We start from the raw sequence: 21170 nt of genomic DNA, 5'->3' as shown, positions 1-21170 counted from the left end.
AGCTATTGTTTGTTTTCTCCTGACACTTCGCTGCTCCTTTGTCTTTTTTTGATAGTAAGCTTTGCTCATCACGTGGAAAAGATTGATCCAAGCCAGGTGGTGCTGTAAACTCAGAACCTATTTTGTGTTGCAGCTTCATTGTATATTTTTACAAATCCTTCAAGCATAAGAGGAAAAAAACTGACAAGTATCAGTTATGGATCTTGTAACAAAGTAGAATTTGTCTTATCTGCTAATGAAAATTTTTACCATAATATGAAAATTGTCTAGACATATTGCCAGTGCCATAAAACAGAGTGTATTCACTGTTTATGATGTAAGTATTAATTATTTTTTCTTTCAATGTGAAACAAATATTTACTATCACATGCATCTTATGGTGGCCATTAATTATTTAGAACTAAATTGCATCGCTTCCATCTTCTGTTCTTATGAATGCCAAGAAAAATCATTACAATGTTTCTTCTGTGAAAGATTGCTAAAGGCAAGGGAGTTAGAATGCTACTTCAGGTGTCTGCTTATCCTGCTGAAGGATGGGAGGAGATAAATATAGGCAAAGAGAAACACAGGGCTAAAATTATTTCTGGCACCTGTCTGTGCAGCTGTTTTGAGTGTCTCCAAATTGTTCTGGTAGGTGTGTGAAGTAGGGCAGACCTTGCAAAACAATTTACAGCTGCAGAGCATTATAAAGAAGGTATGTCAACACACAAAGAAACTTCGAGCAGCAGTGGAAGACAGACTTGAATTGAGTCAGCAGAGAAGAGTGGAAGAAGAGCTGCTTGATTTCTGGATCCACGCTAATGCTGTTTTAGTTGTCCTGCCTTAGGACACTAGTGAAAGTAATAGTAATGCAAGGCATTAATAGGGGAAAGGTTTTTACAGCCTTTTTAGTCAAACCTGCTGACCACCAAGACTAAATAGGATTCTTCAGCTATTTTTACAGCTTTCGCATCTGTTTAATAAAGCTGTTTTTAAAAAAAGCAATTACTGATACTTCCTCTCCTATTTTCCAGGAGACTTTTTGTGTTTCAGTCAAGATGTATTCAAGAGTCTGTTTAATGCAAGTACTGTAGCACTTGTTCATTAAAAAAAATATATTACTTAGAAGGCTGACAAATAGCAGTATGTATTACCTGAGAGACCGGGATTCCTCTTTGCAGGACATTCCAGTCTACCTGTTAAACAGCAAAGTGGGTGTTCATAGCTTTACCGAGAAGTACTTAGAAAATATATAAGTCTGGTCCTAAGAAGCCATTACAGCCTGGTATGGAGTTATGTATCTGTTACTATTTCTACAACACAGGGTCATCAGTGTCTCATGTATAAATACACATTCAGACACATAATCCATTAAAAACATCTTGGTGAGGAAGCTAATTTTTTTCTAGCTTCTATGTGAAAACAATAGTTAAACTATGATTTCAGTTACCTTTTGGGATCTGAAAGGCAAAATATGCAAGGCTTTCAGAACTCCATAGAAATGATAGGATGACGTCCAAATATTTGTGAAGCAATGCATTTATTTAGAATATGGCCACATTTTCAGCTCATCTGCACCTCAAGAGTGGTTGAATTTCTTAGAGCAAGCATTTTGATTTCCAGGCATTTACCTTTTTTTCCCTCTTCTCAGAACTTCCCAAGATGTAGGGAAGATAACCCCGATAACATTATCCTAATTCTTTTTTTTCTTTTCATAAAGTTTGCCCAAAGCAGACATCTGAAGAAATGTCTTCCAATCGTGATTCAAGCCTTACTAATGCACCAGTGCAAAGCAAGCTAGTATCTTCCTTCCAGCAGCACACAAAGAAAGCACTTAAACAGGTAAGCTTGTATTGACTGATAATCAATTGGCTTCCCTTCAGCATGTGTGTCAGTCTTATACAAATAAGATCTCGGCAGAATTTCAAGGCATTTCTCAGGTTTTAGAGGTTTTTGTTTAGTGGTGCACTACTGGGTTTCTTTTTAACTGATGGTGCAGTCTGACTATTTATTGTGAGCTTGGTGAGTTTCTAAGTGCTTTTCAAGTAAGCAGAATTGTTTATGTTATCACATCCCTGCTTTTCATATGTAAGAATTTGTGTTGAAAACTTTTTGTGAGGCTTAAAATAAAAAAAAAAAATGGATTTTGAACGATGTTCTTGAGATAGGTTAGAATCTGGCTGGCTATACTTGTTCAGTTATTCTTTATGGTCTGTTAATTAACTTTCCTTTCATACCGTATTTGCCACAGCAGTGTATAAAAGTGGGGTAGTTTTTGGTTTTCTTAATAACTTACAGTTTGGATGATTTAGGTTGCATGGTAACTGGTAAAGCTTGGCAAAAGTAAATGAGTATTGAGAATCAGATATTACCTGAAAGCCTAACAATGTGAAAATTATTTTCCAACAGTGTTAAATTAGTTCAGCTACAACCGGGCAAATGAAAAAGAAAAACTAAAAAATTATAATGTAAAAAACCTATCATTTTCTCCTCTCAATTTTGAGTGTGTAGGAGTTGTTTTACTCTTGTAAACACTACAAAAAATGACATACAGCTCTTCAAGAGTCAGCATAATGAGGTGATGTTTTAATTTTTCTCATAACTGCTCTCAGTTACAGTTAATGGAGGTCTAGTATTTCATGGGGTAGTTTATTGTAGAGTTCTTTTGCTTAAGTTAAACAAAGCCTCTCTGCGTTTCTTTGAAACACTTAAGTATTTGTGCTTAGTTTTTCATGCGGTTTGAGTTTAGTTAATAGGCCTTTATCATTCACATACAGTTATCTTGTACTTACAGGGTTTGAGGGCTGGAAAGGATTGTTAGAATGGGGTCTCACACAAGTTTGGTCAGGAAAATTGAGCGGTGGGCCCAAAGCAGCCTACTCACTGTATGCATAGTTGTGAAAAGACACTTTTTGGAAACTCATCTCTACAGGTCTTTTGCAATAGATGAACTTTCTTAGGGTTGGAGGGAGTGGGCAAAGGAAAAGGAGGTTGGAAAAAAAACAATACCTCAAATGTTTGAACTTGTGTAACCGCTTATACTCTACCATTTGTCACTTGCCAGATATAGAGCATTGAGAATAATTTTTAAAAGGGCAAACTAATCAGAACAGCTTAATTAACATAAAAAGTCATAACATCAATGGAAATCTTTGAAAACATTCCCGAAGGTGTAGGGTTAGAGCAACATCAGTAAATTAAGTAATCGATAAAAAGAAATCAGTTTTAATTAAGTTGATGGTAATTAGATCCTGTACTTCACTATATGAGAGTATTATTACAGCTATCAGTAACATGCTTTCTGTATGTACAGTATTAGACCAGTGCACATTTAATTGTGGAATAGTAGAGGATTTTTGCTTTGTTTTCTCTAAAGTTTTGGTTGTTGGCTACTGCCACAGATTTACTGCAGATTTGATTTACTTTGATATTGTAGCAGAGGTGACTAAACTTTAACAATTATTTTATTTATGAAATTGTTGATGGAAATTTATTCTTTCACTTTACGATCTTTCTATTGCTTTTATGGATACATAAGACCTAAAATTTGTACCAAGAAGAATCTGTAGTGCCTTTGAATACATACAAAACTTTAGGCAGTTGTATGCAACGCTTCTCCAACTGATAGTAACTTACTGGTTCATGCTAAAGTGACAGTAGATGAGCCATCAACTGCTCTCAGCAAGTGCTTGCAGTATATAAACATAAATATACTGTATATATGTCATAATGGGGTCATTAGCTATTTCTGATTTTCTGTTGCTAATTGGTCTTCACAGAATTAAAACATACAAGTGAGTCTTTCAAAGAGTTTCCTACTCAATTTGTTTAAAACCAGTGGGTTTTTCACATTAACTTGATCTCCTGTGTATTTGTTTTGTAACCCATTAAAATGAAAGTGAGACTTCTTGAAGATGTGAGCTAGAATTAGATTTTCACTACTGTTTATTTACTTATGAATCACTCTAGTCGTATGTAATTCTCTTTAAAGCATTGTGTGCTGGATTTACATATGGTTTGATTTTTAATGAATTCTAGAGGTATGTTCCTGGGTTTAGGTTGCAAAGAGCAATCTCAGTTTTCCTTGTAACAGCTTCCATTTTAGGATGTTCGCATTAATCAAATTAGCCACTACACTGCATTTCTTGAGCTATGCTAGGAGCTTGGAGGAAATGGCATTTTCTGAGCCCTGGCTCCTGGTCTTGGCTTCTTTCAGGTAGCGGTGGATATGGGGTACTTTGTGGGGGCTAAGAAGGTTTGCAGTTGCAGTAGACTCTCACATGGTCTGTATCGGAGTTCAGACCTTACCTGCTCACTTTTTAGAGGCTGGGCTGCTGTTTTGGTCTGGAAACTTCCTAGCTTCACCATCTTCCATAGTGTCCTTGTTGGGAGAAAGATTTTGAGTGTTTTACCACTGTGTGTGTTTCATGCTTCTTTTTCATTTTTGAGGCAGTTTCAGTTTTGCTCTTGTAAGGTACCTGAGTTTAATGTCCAACAAAACAGTTCCCATTCATGAGGGTTTAGACAAGAGTCTATGATGTAGAGCTGCCTTTTATGCTTGGCTTTCTGCTGGCAGTTTTTACAGATTTGTTTCCCTTTTGCTATTGGAAGTTCTTGGGTATGTGTGCCCAGCTGTTGCTGATCTTGTACCTTTGAAAAGAAGGTTTATGGCCTGCTGTCACACTCTGATTCTCTTATCAGTACTGATCAGTTCCATACTGATTTACCTTATTTTCACACTCGAGAGTTTTGGCATGCAGACCCATGTAAGGACCTCTTCCTGGGAAAGTACTGAACTACATCTGCATCTGCTAGCAGTGGTGCATGGTCACACTACTGTGTGAGTTATTCTTGCTCTGGACAAGTCTAACCCAAGTACGGACATCAAGTCATGGCATAGTATCTACCATGCTCCCCTCTGGTCCAATTTCTGTTCCATTGACTTGAGGTGATACTTATTTTGGAAGTCTTCGCTATATACAGATTTGTCTGTATCTATCAAGATGTTCTTGGAACATTTCTCAGAAGAAACGATCATACCTGCAAACTGGCCTCACATAGGTAACACTGAGCATATGTGAATATCCAGGACATTGAGGTGGTATTAGTGTCTGTCGGACTCTGATAGCCAAGTATAAGAGCACCTTGTCCATCAGTGTACCAGTTGTTTCCTGGGGCAGTACCAAGAGAGGATAAAGAACTTGAAGATGCACTGTAACGATGTCTGGGATGACAGTAGAACTCCCAGACATGGAAGAAAATCCTGCCTCACTTTTGGCACTTTGGAATCAGCACCAAGAAGGGTACCCATAAATTTTCTGTTGGGAGAAGAGAAGGATACTTCATTCAGACTCAGGATCTGAATACAGACCAGGACATGTCTGAGACTGTACTGGGCATCCAGAGCTCTTTGTAGAGACAGAAACTCCAGAGACAGCAGCCAAGTGGGTTTGGGAGGAGAGAAGCTCAGGAAATAAGGGAATCTACACAAGGTATGTTATTGCCGCTGGTTTGTTTTGTTTTTCTTAAATTTGGGCTTTGTCTGCATGCTTGGTGGCTGGGTTCATATATGTGCCACTATTTTATTCATAAATTGGGTAGATGCAGTTTTTTATAAAGAAGGAAGGCACCCATCTTTGTGATTTGTTCTTATAGTAGAAGTGGAAACTCCACACCCTTTTTTTTTCCAGTGGATGCTCTCAGGCCCCAAGCAGTAAGAGAGCTATGGGGAAGTTACGGTTTGGCTCATGTGTTGCTTCAAAATTATAGGATGTTGGACCTCTACAGCTCCAAATAACATTTCAGGCTGACTTTTCTGGCACAACTGTAATTATTAGAAACCAACCTACAACCTGAAGCAACAAGACACTCAATTTGAGAGCAGAATGGTGGACAGTGTAATTTAGCCCTGATTTACCCAATTTCACAGGACTAGTTTATCAAGATTTCTTTATTTATTTGTTTTTTAAGGACATGGGTGTCCAAGTGCCTACGTTGGCACTGAAGGTAGCATCCTGATCCCCCCGATAGCGGTGTGGATTTGCTTTCCTGTCTTCAGCTCAGGCACACTGCTTATCTTGATTTGAGAGAAGAACAAGAGCAAACTCACCAGTCTTGCTCCCTCCACACTCATTCTGTTAGGACTTCTTTCCTTGATTACAGCCGGATGCAGGTTATGTTGAAGCATTTTGCTGTCCTTAGAAAGTAATCCAGTATGAGTCTGTCTGCGGTGTCTGTCCTTTGACTCATTTGAGCAATTGCTCACTCACAGGTTCTGATATAAGCCTGATATATTTGCCTGCCCTCCTTTCCCTCCTCATCCCCAAAGAAACAAAGATGACAGAGGAAATTATTATTATGATTATGTTGTCCTCATTTAGAATTTGAGCACAGGGTATCTTCCTGAAAGGCTCTGAAAATCCACTGTGAACTGAGAGGTATTTTTTGTACTGAATTCCTCAGTATAGAGACTTTCCTGCTGTTTCTCAATGTCTTTGTTAACCGTTTTCCTATGTTTCATTTCAGATGCTACAAATTTATGAAGGTCACAGTTGGAGAATTCTGGCTCCCTAGCTGAAGCACTTGATCAGACATCTGGCAACATAAGTGATGATTCTTGACAAATTCTCCTGTCATCAAGTGGAGAACAAGGAAAAAATGTTGCTTTTTCACTTCTAGAGAGACATGGGGACAGTGGAATTTACAAAATGCATTCAGGAAAAATGGAAATTTGAAGATGATAAACTAAACTGATTTTCTGATTGTCAAGACAAGTCTAGGGAAGAGGACAGAGAAACTATGGCAGGGAGACTGCATAATGGGGAAAAGAAGCTGGAAGAGCAAGAGTTCCAGCAGGAGCTCTTCAGGGAGTACATGCATTGCCCGAAGGCAGGCTGCACGGTATGTCCCTCTAAAGGTCCCTATGCATGGGCAGCACGTACCAGCTGCTGAACACAGTGCTTTGGTAAGATGCAAGACAATGTTATGGGACTTTCTTCTGATTCTCAGCCCTTACCTGTGATGGAAAAAAAGGGACAGGAAACCACACAATCCCTGTATTCTTTTTGTATCGCTTTTTAATAACTAGCTACCAGTTGCTGGGATATTCTGCTAATTTGTTTTTCCTCTGGGGTTGTTTGCGTAGCATGCTTTTTGCAGTTCTCCTGCATGTTTTCTGTTTTAATAAATGTGTTTTCCAGAGTTTCTTACTCTGAGAAAACAAGAATTTTAAAGCAATGTTAGAGCAGTACTTTGTTGAAGTGTAGTTGCCTCTCTACTTCACTCTAGGACAGTGTCCCTCGCTTAAAATATGCCCTAACATGAACATTACCCTTGGTTAAATCTATCACTGCTACGTGGTGGAATTCCCAAATGTAAGTCAAAAGCACTCTCTTTGTTCTGTTCTGTAGAGGCAGTTGCTTGTCCCAAGTCTCAGTCAAGCTGATGACAGTGGCTTAGTTCTAAGCATTGCACTTGTCTGATAATGTTTTTCTTTAAGTAGCCTGGGGAACTATTTAAGATGGCTTGGTCATTGCTATGGTATTAATTACAAATACCATCACTGGAGGTGAGAGGCCCATTCCATTTGGTCTGTGCGTAGCAGTCACGCTTTTCCATAGATGTTGCTAGACTTTTGCATACAGTGGCAGTGGGTGTCTAAGTGAATATCTTCTTCTGGGTCATATGAAAATAAGAGCTTTTGATTTGAATAGTTTATAGCATGAGATTATACCCAGGTGAAAATGCTTTAAGCCTTGATTTCTGAATTGCATCCTAGAAGTGGTTGGCCTTTTCAGGGAAAGACAGGAGTTGGAACAGCTCCCAACTCTTCAAAACTCTAGGAAGCCTTCTAAGAAATGCTGTCAAGCAGTTATCTATAAATGCTGTTCAGGGAGCTGTTGGGTAGGTCCCTGGAAGGCTGTGTGCTTAGAGTGTGGTGGGCAGGTGGCAGAAGCCAGGGTGAAACAAGATGTCTGGCAGACAGGCATTAGAGAGTGACTGCTTTCATTGGTGCGATGTGAATTGGGGCACCTGTTTCTCTAACCAGTAATATGACAGGATTTTTTTATCTGGAGAATGGTAGTCTATCCCTGAAGCCCCCGCTGTATGCTTTGGACCCTGTACATAGTATGTTTGCACTTTAGACCTAATGGAAAATGTTGATTACTCTTTTAAGATTTTTTATCAACGTAGATGTCTTTATTTGAGTTTGGTTTTAAAGTTCTACAAACTGTTTCCTTACATATATGTGTTTTGTTGTGCTAAGAAACAGATTTGCCCATAAAGCACTTTTCAGCTGATAGATGTTAGTTCAATACCACACAAACAATTTTACAAAAAGAGAATGCTCTCCTCTTGGAAAAAAAGTGTCAATGAGTTGATGCATATGCCATCATCATTCCCATTCATATATGAGTCAGACATTGAACACATCATATGGTTCTTTGTCCTTCCTTTCTTTCTGTGGTTGGGAAAGCAACAGAAATTTTTACTTTGGAGCCTGTCGTGATCTGCAGCAACTGTAGCTGTGAATGCATTATTGAACCCTGACAAAAGATAGTACTGCAGGTGTACAATCACATAGATGCACACATTCTCTGTCTCTGCACCATTCAAGTTCAAGCATTTTAGTTCAGTGTTGGCTAGTATACAGATAAATGTTCGGTTGTTAATGTATACTGTAGTTGTACAGAAAGACCCTTACCACTACTGGGACCTAAAGAACAACTATGTAGCAGAAAATTATTTTTGTTCCAAATACAGATACAAGTGCAACAGGGTAGGAGGTTGGCACAGGAAAGAACAGATGCTTATTCAAGAAGTTATTAGCAGATTTTCAAAATAAACCCTAGGTCTCTAAACTTCCAGCCTGCTGTTCTACCACTACTCTTCATCTCCAAATGATTGGTTGTGTCCACCTGGCACCAAACGTATGTTTGTGATTGGTGTACAAGTCCGGGTGGAAGTAAATTAATTTGCTCTGTGCTTTGGAAAGAGCACTTTGTAGCTGTTTCCATAAGATACCTTTATCATTGTTTTAATCTTGGGTTGGCATGCTTGTAATTGAGTGCCTTTAGTGTATGTTTAATATAAGAAGTAGCGGCATTCTAAAAACAGCAGTATGTTTATTCCTCATGATTTGTGGTGCTTACTGCTTTATTTTTAACTGCTCTGTGTGTCCATGAAACAGGTTGTGACTGAGAAATTTTAATTTACAAGAGGCATGGGAATTAAAGGCTGTCTTAATTTTACTAACAAAATGAGAGTGAGAGAGAGGACAAAGACTGAATTTTATGATGGTGTTAAGTGAATCAGTGATAAGCTATAAATCTATTTAATCTTTGCCAAGTTGGGTTCCATGACCATGATGTAGAGCTATTATTTATTTTGTGCAATAGACTTTTCTCAGTGTATCATAGCTCATGTTTTTCACATGGTAGAATGGAAAAATTACATAGCTTTACATTTCTGATCCATAATGTGTGAAATTTCAAAGGTTATGTTTCATGATATGAGTTTCAGAATATAGACTTGACATTTATGGAACAAATAGAAATCTGGGACTGTGGTGCTTAATGCAACCAAGTGTTACATATCTTTGTTGTTAATAACTTAATTTTTAACTTTCTCAGCATGTCATGCATTTAACCTCAAATGAAAGCGGTTTTCTGCATTAATGGTTTATCTGTATGCTGCATTTTTTTCATTCTGAGTTGAAAAGATGTGGGAAATAAAAATAATTTTTAAATATCCCTAGCAGCAGTAAAATCAGAGCTTAGAGCTTGACATTTTGCTTTTGGTGCTCTTTTGGGAATGTGTTTTTCCCCTCTCTCCAGTTACCTATTAGTTTATATAGTTTCCTTTCATTCCTACTTCAGAGAGGACTGTACTGATTTTTACTGAAGAGTCAACCATTTTGTCACGTGGGTGAAGAGCTCTTTCCTGTGTTAAAATCAACTAAATATGAAAGGATTATTCTTAAGAACAGATTATGGCATGCATGAAACCTCCAGCACAGTGCTACACTCCAGCAGAGGCATGAGCTCCTGAAAAAGAGAAGACTTGCTCTTGTCACCTCTTTTTGAAAAATGGCTTGGAATTAGATGATCACTGTTAATTGCATGCTGTTTTTCTTTTGCCATCTATCTCCAGAGATTGTGTTTTCTTAATACTCATCTTTTTGTGTTATTTTGAGTTCTTTGGATGAAAATTGATTAATAGGTTAATTAAAGATTTTGGCAATAAAAATAATTTCATTAAACAAATTAATTATACCAAGCCCTGTATAATGACCGTGGCAGTGTTATTCAACAGATGGTCACAGGTTCATTTTTATGAATGGAAACACTGGGAATTCTGCATACCCATTATGTGCAAGAGATTCACAGATGTCCTTTGCAAATCTGCATGTGAAAAGCTGGATGTAAGTACTATGTTTTGGTGGTGATTTTAGGAGAGCCTTTAATGTTTAACTTATATACCACATGAACTTTCATTTTCTTTCTTTTTTATTTATGTGCTGTACAGGTAGGATGGCAGTAATGTTCTACAGAATACATCAACTGTGATCAGTTTAGGAATTTACAACTCGAAGTTTTTTAGCTCAAACATTTAGCACGAAGTGATTGAATACATTTGAAATGTAAACACAGTCTTCTTAAAGGAAAATATACTTTATGTAAGCTATCATATGTGCTATATGTGTTTCTCCCTTTCCAGTAGTAAAAATGACACCTTATCATTTGGTAGAATCATTGGCTCTTTCTTGCAGATCTGTTGGCAGCCTAGCTAGAGGGTTATATATCTCTCAGTATGGATGAGATGCAAAAGGTTATGTCGGTAAAACATGCTGATGTAGTTTGTGTTAGTTACTGTTTCTATATCTACAGTGAGATCTGGAACCATTTTTCTTTGAAATAAGTTATAAAATTTCTCAGTTTTTTCAGTGGCAGTTAGAAATTTGACTTATCTCCTTTGTCTTTATTCCCTTCACCAGAAGAGCCAAAACTAGTGATTTATTTGACTATGGTGACTAGGAAAGCACTAAATTAGCTTGGTGCGTTAAAGGCGCAGTATAGTAAAACGTTTGGTTTATGTTTCACTTTGAGTAATCCCATTGACTTCCCAGCTAAGTAGAATTAATCTTGGGATACAAGATTCTTGTCTTATCCTCCAGTAGTCTTGTATCATAAATTAATATCCCTCAGGCTCAATGTAGAGAAGTTATATATTCATCCTCAGCAGAGACTGCACAGAGTGACCTTGGTTTCTGCTTAACTCCTCATGGTGTTTGGCATTACTACTAACTAGGCATCAGTAAGTAGTGTTGTTCCTAGTGTTCTGCTGTGTTGTTCCTAGTGCTGTCTTGCAAAGATTTGTCTATCCAAAATTTCAGACCCTGCAGCTTTCAATTCAAGGAAGAATTTAACACAAAATTGTGATTAGCTGAGAATAATATGTCCTAGTAAACACGATGACCCAGTAAAATCTCAGCCATCTCTTTACCCTGCAAATCAAATGTTAGATTACATACTTGCTACTTCTGTACCCTCCTCCCCTGCCTTGTGGCTTTCCTTTGGCAAACAAAAAGATGCAGAGGCATAGGGAAGTTTATTCATTTATTCTCTGGGCACAGTATAATTCGTTGGCACTTTGTGTTAAAAATTTGACTTAGTTTTTGATGTCTGCATGGTTTTAATTTTTTTTTTCCATTCTACAACCTGTCTTTTAGGTGTCCACGTGTGTGTACCTTTACTGTCAGCTTGACTCATCCTGTATAGGCTGATCTTCAGACTTAACTATCTGCCCTGCTTGGTGGTCAGTTGCATTTTGAAAATGAAGGAGAGGGGAAAGGGACTGACAGTGAAACAATGAATGCTAGGGAAAAAGAGAAACCCCGAAAAGCCAATGTATGTCAAAGGGAAATGTCTTTAAAGTCTGTGCTTGATCCTCACACGTTGAGGTGCTTAGACTGAAGTGCAGAAGTGGGCTGTGCCTCAAAAGTAAATCATTCTGGTAGCGACATTTGCCTGCTCCCAGCTCTGTACCCAGCTCTGTTGCCTGCTTTGCTTTTCTGGCTCCAAGTCTCTGTGAGTGCTGGGATGAGCCATGCTGACTTCCATTAGTGCTCTGTGAGCATGAGTTGGCCTGTGCTTCTTGGAAGGGCCAGATCAGTGGCAGAAATGTGTGCTTAAGGTCTGCAAGTGGCCTTCCTGCAAGACGAAAGAAGGTAAGTGCTGTGCCTGACAAGGATTGGGTACAGCTGCCCTTGCTTCAGCAGCACGTGTCACCTAAAGTGTCACTGGTGGTGGACACACTGCTGCTTACTTTCTCTCCTTCGTGGTAGTGTAAAGCAGTGAAAATCAACTGTGAGGCTTTACGAAGAACCTACCTTTGTCACAGTGGTTGTCTGAATGACATTCGTTATGGATGCTGGTGACGAAGGAATGGTCCCTGGTAGAGGTGGAAACTAGCTTGAAAGCTCAGGAGGAAGAGCCGTTGTTTGGGCTCTTACTCATTTATCTAGGGAGGCTGACGCTAAGGATGGACATTTCTTCTCCTTGCTTTTCATCAGGCAAATCTGGCTGTGGGGCACAACAATACAAAGTTTGGTTGTGGTTATATTGGTATGCTGCTAGCATAGAGGTTGACTGTCTTTTCAGTTAATTTTTAGAGGACTATTTGTTATTGCCTTGGTGGTATTACTGTGAAATAAAGATCACCTGATTTGACACTTAGCTTGGCAGGACTGTACACTGAGGGCCATTTTTTCAGTTCTGGGGGAATTTTTGACAAATGTTAATATTTTGGAATTATCCACAAGTCTGTGTGTGTTTGTGCAATACCAGTATGATTTTTCTGTCTCAAAAATGTCTGAAGTATAGGCCATTCTTCATGACTTTCTGCTTGCTTCTTTGGTTTAGTGCAGATCTGACCAGCTTATTCTCTTTGTTTGATTTCAAGTGTTCTAATTAGCTTTTTATTGCACAGTGTTTATGTGTCTTTTAAGATGTGTACTATAAAAGAGGTTAATCGATGAAATAGCTTTTGTGTGGCTTGATGTATTTTATGTTGTGTAGTGTGTTATTTAGTGGAATAGATTGATATAGATTTCTTTTTTTCAGAGTTTTTTTTTTTATTTAGCTATGTGAACATTTTGGAAAGATATTACAGATTAATTGAAGTTACAGACTTAAACCTAACAAGACATCAGTCATTCATGCTCATAAACCTATAGAGATAATTCACATCAAATATATTCCTTGTTAATATAGTATTACTTTAATAAATCCCTCCAACATCATAACACAAATGACAGTTATAAAAAGAGACTGCACAGTGAGACTGGAGAGAAATAGACAGGGGGATAGGAGAGATCTGTATTCAGCCCAGCCCATTCTGATTAATTCCGGAATTTTAATGTGTGCAAATGTATTAACTGGCAAGTGTTCATATTTGTATGTTTTAAGATCTTTTGAATCAGATATCATTTTCCATATAAAACAGTCTGGCAGGTATTTGCAATTTCTAATCTTTAAATATTTTGTATTACATTATCAACCCTATATTCGATGCATTTATGAAACACAGAGCACTCCCATTTGTAGAGATTTATTCTTGTATCATTTTCCTCCACATTTGCCAGAACACCACCATGTTCGTGTTCTGAAGGTTAATGCCCAAAGTCAAGCAGACAGAAGCCAAGTGCTGCAAGGTTTCCAAGATTAGGACTGATTCCCTTCACAAAAATAAATGATTCCTGCCATGTTCAGTGATTTTGTGCAGCACTACTCACGGCTGAGTGAGTGCATCAATACTGTAGTCCTTACATGCTGTACATACTGATGACACTCTGTGTTAACTTGATTGACTGAGCAGTATACTGGAGAGGATGCACCTGCGAGAGATGTGCAGACATATATATTTTTATTCTGGTTTCGAAACATTTCTTTTACATTTTTTTACTCGGAAATCTTAGTTTCACATTCCATGGGTTATCATGTTGTGCTGTTAAGGTAGAGCAAACAGTTGCGTGCTTCTTTGTTGTCAAAACTGTATTGAAAAATGATCTAAGGTGCATCTTCTTTCTCTATAACAAAAAGGTTGATTTTGTATTTTAAAGGAAAATGACATAAAGGGGACGAGTGTGAAGTCTGGCAGTCAGTAGCAATGTAAATTATTCTTATTTTAAGAGATTCAATTTAATAGAGAAATGTCTCGTGTAATTCACTTATAAGCATTATTTTTTGTTTTATTTTTATGTTTTGTTATCATTTTTGTAGGCTTTAAGACAACAGCAGAAAAGAAGAAATGGAGTCTCAATGATGGTAAACAAGACTGTTCCTCGTGTTGTTTTGACACCATTAAAGGTGTCTGATGAGCAGTCGGATTCACCTTCAGGTAAATAGCTAAAGGACGGTTTGCAAGATAAGCTCTAGTCACAGAGCCTTCCTCCAAATCAGCTGTGTAGCATACAGTATTTGGAAATGCTGAAATAATATTTCCCTGTGGTGGCTTTGTTTAACGTTTTTATTTCCTTATCAAATCTGGTGTCTCAAGGATGGAGGTTTTTCTTTAATAAAGAACTGAAGGCACGCAGTAAAATGACAATTGGTAATAGCAGCAGCTTTAAAGGAATGCACAGTAACATTTTGTTTGGCTCTGGAACTCTAATCAAGGACCACATGCTGGTATTCAATGCCATAAAAAGGGGAGGGGGATTAAAAAAGGAAGCTTCTCTGTGAATGTGAATTTGTTTCTTGATTCTGCACTGCAATACTCGGATCCTTTGTTAGCTTTTCTTCTTCTGGTGCCATGCTTATCACTGCAGCATAACCTTGACCTTTAGTTCTGGTGGTTAAGTTGCTTCGTTTTAAGAGATTTCTATGTCTATGTTTAACACAAATTGACAATTGTATTTCCAGGCACATCTCTTCTGTAAATGTTTCATCACAAAGAAATGATCTTTTTTCACTTCTAGATCGCTTTACTGCCCCGTAACTTCAGGTTAAAATATTTTTGAAGATATCTCTTGGGCATTATAGGAAAATGTTATTTTTATTAGATCAGTGAACATTTTTATTGACTGTGGTGTTCAGTAAACTTTAGGTTTTAGCGCTTAATTGATTTATTGAGCTTTTACTTCCATTTCCTCTGATGATGAGGAATCATGCTGTAACCAGAAAGGTGTATTGCCTTTCAACAAGTACATGCTAATTTTTTTTAAATCCTGTTTTTATTTTCTTTACGATATAAGGGCTGTTGGGGGGATTTTTGGTACAAGTGCATCAGTGTCATGACTGTTTGGGTTTTTTTTTTTTCCTAAGGATCTGAATCTAAAAATGGTGAAGCAGATGGTTCTGATAAAGAGATGAAACATGGGCAAAAGTCTCCAACTGGAAAACAAACAAGCCAGCACTTAAAGAGGTTAAAAAAATCTGGTTTAGGTGAGTAGGAGCAAATTAAATATCTTAGTTGTTATGGTAATACTGATGTTTTTGTAAACTCTGTTTTCTTAAAAAGTTTTCTTTTTCTGCTTTCTCTGTCCCTTTTTCAAACTTGGCAGCTTAGCCTTTCTCAAGAAGGCATCTTTCTTTATGGCTACCTGGAAAATCCATGGGTATTTTTTTCCCCCAGCATGCTTTTCTGTAGTTGCCTTTTAAAGTTTGACAGAGCTAAGCAAATGCAGGCAGAGAGGCCATTTAGCAATTAGCTTCTGATTGCTGCATTATGATTTTTTTGGGAAATGGGGACAGTGTATAGCAAATAGTACTTCTTCCTGGTAAATTTACTTGCAGTCTAATATGCCTTTATTCCCAAAGATAATAGCATATTTGCTTAAATACGTGCCTTATTAGAAGCTAACTCTCTTTTCTTCGTTTGCATTACTCCGTGTCATGTAGAGATTTGGCATATTATTTTTGGTTGGTTCTCTTTGGTGAATTTGTTTCTTCAGTTGGATCCTTAATTATTTTGAAGCTATATCTCTTGAGGTGGTACATACAGTTTCTGGTTTTATTTTCTGTGTTTTGTAGCATGATTCATGGATGATGATCTGTGATTAATGAAGAATTTTCTCTGAAGAGACGCTAAGAGTAAATTCTTAGTAGCTCCATGAGCTAGGCAGATTTTCCTGCTCTGCATGAAATATAATTGGAAATGTTCCCCAAGGGGTAGAAAACATAGTGTTTAGTAAGACTTTTGTCTCGGCTAAAGTAAAGTGGAATAATTACATAACTGTTTCTTTATCTTAACAAAGGACTTTTTGCATTCAGCAGAGTGCTGAATCATTTAGAGACGCACTTTGCGATATAGCCATATTGGAAAAGTTAGCAAAGAAGCTTTTTGTAGTGGCAGGTTTATACTAAATTTTTTTTATGTCTGTCTTTGTGTTGATAAGATTGTTTTTTATTAATGATCCAACCTAGTCCTATTTTTATATATAACGATTCTCTAAAATAGCTTGAAGGTACTTTACTTCTTAAATATCATAGGTTGGTTGTTAAACATGCTATTGCCAATGCCTCGTGAACTGTTCCTGCAGGCCTTATTGTATCACAATCTCCCATAAAAGTGTGCTTTGGTTTCACATATAATCTTTCTACAGAGTATTCATCAGTCTCAGGTGAATAGCTAGTTCTCTTTGTTGATCAAATGGCATTATCTAAAAGTGCTCTTTCTGTATTACAACTTTTGCTATGCAAAGATACATTCAGTTTTACATGATTTTTTTTCTCTACGTTTAAGACTGAGTAACACAATTTGGTGTATACTTTCCTCCCGATACCCAGATATTTTGTCAACCGTTGACTGATGGTACCAAATATAGAGTGAATTTGTTAGGTTTCTTGTGGACACAAACTTGGTTTGAGATTTAAGGGTTCCTTTTCTTGTCCCTGATGAAATGTTTCTCTTATCGCAAAACATTTCTTGGGATTCTAATAGAACAGTTGTTGAGCTTCTTGGGAATCGGTCCAGTGCCCTATATAGTGCACGATTCAGTTCCAGATGTTGTTTGATTGTCAGAAACTCTGGTGAGCTGCCCAGTATTCACTGCATGTTGTGTTTGGTAGACATTTTAAATATGATGACTTTTCCCCTTTTAACTAACTAAGTGATTTCTATCCTTTTCCTATTTTAATTTTTATACTTTATTTTAGAACCATGGTGCTTCTAACCTTTTCGCGGTTAATTCTCTCATGTCAGAGACTAATTTCTTCTTTTCCATGTCTGTAAGCTTGAGTTTCTCTCTCATGTTCCAGGTTCTACTTCTGATGTGGCCAATGATCCCTCAGACTTGAGAGCAGCTATATAAGGATTCAAAATGTAATCCTCTGCAGAAAATAATTTTAAAAACTTTGGCATATGTTTTGTCATAAACTCCTCTCAGAGTTGCAATTAGCTATGCAGTAGTGGTATGCTCTTGTCCACAAAATGACTGCTTTCCATACAGCTCCCAAATACTTCACTAAGTCTAATTACTAACTTGAGACAGACAGGAGAATTCCTAAATTAGCCATAGGAAAGGTGCAGGAGAGAGAATTTGTTGTTCTTCTGAACGGATTTTTTTTTTTTAAGGTATGGCTATGCTGTATATCCATAGTGAGCTACTGCCCTGGCATCTTGGAATAAAACATATGTCTTCTACAAGTTGATAAAACCTCCATAGTAGCCTGTAATTGGTACCAGGTCGAATAATCAGAAAATGTGCGACGCAGGCACACAGAATTATGGGCTTTTCATACTATTAAAATATCTGCCACTGAAGAATGTTACTGACTTCGCGGTCACGTATCCATCTTGTTTTATTTTGAATCATCTCTGTGCGTTTGACTTCCTGTAGGATATAAGTTGTTAGCTGAGGAAAAAGTTACTCCAATTTGGAGTCACTTAGAAGATGGGGATGTCTACTGTAATTTGATTAAAGAAAAGAGAATACATATAGGCATTAAAATCAGATACATCATAATACTTGTGTTATGCTTGGGGACTGTGTTCTTTTTGAATTTATATTTAGTGGCTGGAACAGATGGCGAGCACAGTTTATTGTGATGCGTTCATGAAAATGAGCGCTTCTTACATACAATTGTTCTTTATAACAGGACACTCATTTGTTTCTAGTAGAGTCTTTGCTGTACTGAAATACAGTACATGAGAAATATGTGTTGGGAAAGGTTATCTTGTGTTGAGTGCAAAGTAATCCTTGTCTCTTTCAGTTAGTATTGTCTGCGGAAAAGCAAAATGAAATTTGCAAGAGTGTTTTTGGGAGGCTGTGGGTGAAGGAGAGCTTTTAGAATTTACATGTATGTTGCATTTTTTTCATTTTTACATTTTGTGGGTGATTTTATATCTTTTCAGGGGAGGCCACTGTAGGCCTTCCAAGAAATCCAGAGCATAATGGCATTATTTTTATTAATGTTACAGTTAAGTACCTTGTAGCATTTGAGACGTTCCTAATAATCAGTATGCCCAAATTCCTCCATTTGTAAAATATATTTATTCTTCTTAACGTGTCAGTAGTAATCCTTGCTGAGTGGTTCTGTGTGAATAACAAATGCCATCACTGTTCAGAGCAGTGGAATAGTCTTTTCCACTTGTGTTTTGAGATTTTGAGGGAGTTGGTGCATGATTTAGCTAAGACTCCTTTTGTAGCATCTTTGAAATATCTAAAATGCAGTAGACCAAAACCTGGAGGAGTTTCCTGGGAGAGGTTAGAAGTTTTTGAGTTTTTGACTTTGTCCGGCCACCTGGACTCCACATGTCTTCCATTTGCATATTAAGTATCATAATATGGAATTAAGACTGAGAGGAAAAAGGAATTGTAGCAGTATGTATATACCCTGAAGCAGGCAGCAGTAATTGCCCTTTAAGGAGCTTTAATAAATACCTTTTAAGTATTATCCTAGAAAAAATAACAAAATTAGACCAGACGGGTCCTCCAGTGGTCATCTTGTTTGTTCATCACCCATAGGGCAAAATTAGTTATACATTTATCATTCCTGACAGGTATTTTTCAAAAATATTCTTAAATATTTCCAATGATGGGACTCTGTGATGCCTTCCTATGAATCTAATCTAACCTCTCCTTGTCCTCGGTAGTTGAAAGCTCACTCTTCCCAGTATCTTAACAGAAATGTTTCTTACTGCGCAAGAATTAAGCTGTTCACTTTGATTGTGGACAGTCAGACAATGTTCTTTACCCCTGTACATCAGTCATTGATGTATTCCCCCTTTCCTCTGCTGAGTCTTTATCTTACTCATTCCTGGGTTTATTTTTCTTCACAGGCCCCGTTTTCTAAACCTCTGATAATTCCTGCTGTTACATTCTGAGTGTTGATGATTTTAGATCATAGATTCCTACAAAAATTTTGAAAAATGCATGTTTTCAGACACTTAACACATTAGATGTTCTCATCTCTGATCACTGTCTATTCACACAGTTTTTAGCAGGTGCTGTGGGACAAGTTATGTAGTCCTTAGTGGACTGTGGTTGTGGAGCACAATGAAAGAGAAGCTCTCTGTATCGATTAATTCACATCAGCCTCATCAAGCAATCTTTTCCTTGGAAATAGATGCTTATAATTGTATTGATGACATGACAGGAAAATTTTTTGCTGCTGCTGAGCCGAGTTGGCTTCTTGAGCTGGAAGTAAGAATATGTCAGCTGTGATGTTGGCTGGAACATGGATCCTGGAAATGCTTAAGAGACAGATACAGGGAGTATAAAAGATGATGTTAAGACACCTAGATAAGGCTGTGTTTCCCTTCTCAGAGTACCACTTCTATGGAGATTACTGTATAATACAAAAAAGTTGAAAACTTAAAAACCACTATTGTTCTTACTCTCTTCCTTTATTTATGCTTAAATTATTTCTCTTTATTTACTCCAGGACATTTGAAATGGACCAAAGCTGAGGATATTGACATAGAAACACCAGGATCTATTCTAGTGAACACTAACCTGAGGGCTTTAATAAATAAACACACCTTTGCTTCTTTACCTCAGCATTTTCAACAATACCTCCTGCTTTTGCTTCCAGAAGTAGACAGGCAGGTAAGTAGCCTCATGCAGTATTTTTTTCCTTTAATGAGAAATTTTTACAATGTGTTTGCATAGGCTGATTTGATTGACTAGGAATTGTTCTAGGAAAGAATAAGAAGAGAATTGCCATACACTCTTAGGTAAAACTTTTAGATGTAGAATGACAGTAAAGTTTGTCTAAGCGTCAACCAGCTCCTGCTTCCTTTCTTTCTGAAAACTCTGCAGCTCCCTATTTTGTCTAAATGGAAACTGGCCAGCAGATCTTCTGAACTTGCCAAATCTCTTAATTACCTTTACTACCTATAGCATTGAAGATAAACTTCTCATCTTTAAGACTTTATTTACATTGAGCCTCTCTTCATCTGTGATCCTCCTGGGCACTCTGCCAGCAATGTCCAGGTCAATATTAGTTCTGTTAGTTGCTTCTCCTCCTCGCCTTGCACACGTGCCTACGTATGCACCTGCTCAGCTCTAGTGCGCTAAATCCATTCATTCATACCTATGATAAGGAAGTTCCTGTTCTGAGCTCATGGCTGTAGGCACGTATGAGTTGTTAATCATTTCTGTGAGGAGAATGATTTAGGGAGTAACAGGATAGAAATAAAAGTTCAGTTTCATGTTGTTTCCTACGTTGTTTGGTCCTCCCTGCATTTCTTGGTTAGATTGCAGGCTTCTTAGAGCAAGAAAAAAACATCTCTATTATGTCTAGCAGTTAAAATAGCAAGGAGAGCCCAAAACGGGTTCATTTATGCACTTGCTTCATTTCCAGATTTAAATAGTTGTACCAATTTCAATGCACAATACTCATGTACTTAATTCAGAAACATTAACTTACCCAAATACAGCATTGTATTTTTCGCAGATGGTCTGGATCCCTCTTTTCATGTAATAACTAGAGAATGCAGGTCATTTAAATGACTTGTTATAACCTGCTTCTGAAATCAATATGTTAAATGCCTTGGTTTCATTTCTTAAATTGTTAGTAGTTAGTGTCTACAACAGCAATACAGGGGAAAGCAGTGCAATATGAGACAAAAGGAGAAAGACGAATTGTACTGATGTATATTTACTTACCCTCTTCTCAAATTAGATACTGTATGTTGTGGACTAAAATTATGCCCTATGATAATGGAATACTTGAAAAAGAACA

The 21170-nt window shown here is 37.5% G+C and overlaps 1 protein-coding gene across 1 annotated transcript in view; it reads left to right on the top strand.

The window, feature by feature from the left end:
* ASXL3 (ASXL transcriptional regulator 3) overlaps positions 1–21170 on the top strand; it is a 127489-nt gene that overhangs the window by 65904 nt on the left and 40415 nt on the right. The window contains 4 exon segments of the mRNA XM_054058533.1: positions 1700–1821; positions 14262–14379; positions 15306–15425; positions 19869–20032. Coding sequence (XP_053914508.1) covers positions 1700–1821; positions 14262–14379; positions 15306–15425; positions 19869–20032 — 524 coding nt within the window.

The sequence above is a fragment of the Cuculus canorus genome, chromosome 2 (genome assembly GCF_017976375.1).
Source record: "Cuculus canorus isolate bCucCan1 chromosome 2, bCucCan1.pri, whole genome shotgun sequence".
Lineage (NCBI taxonomy): Eukaryota > Metazoa > Chordata > Aves > Cuculiformes > Cuculidae > Cuculus > Cuculus canorus.
The sequence above is the reverse complement of the archived record's forward strand: the minus strand, read 5'-3'. Positions and strand labels throughout refer to the sequence as shown.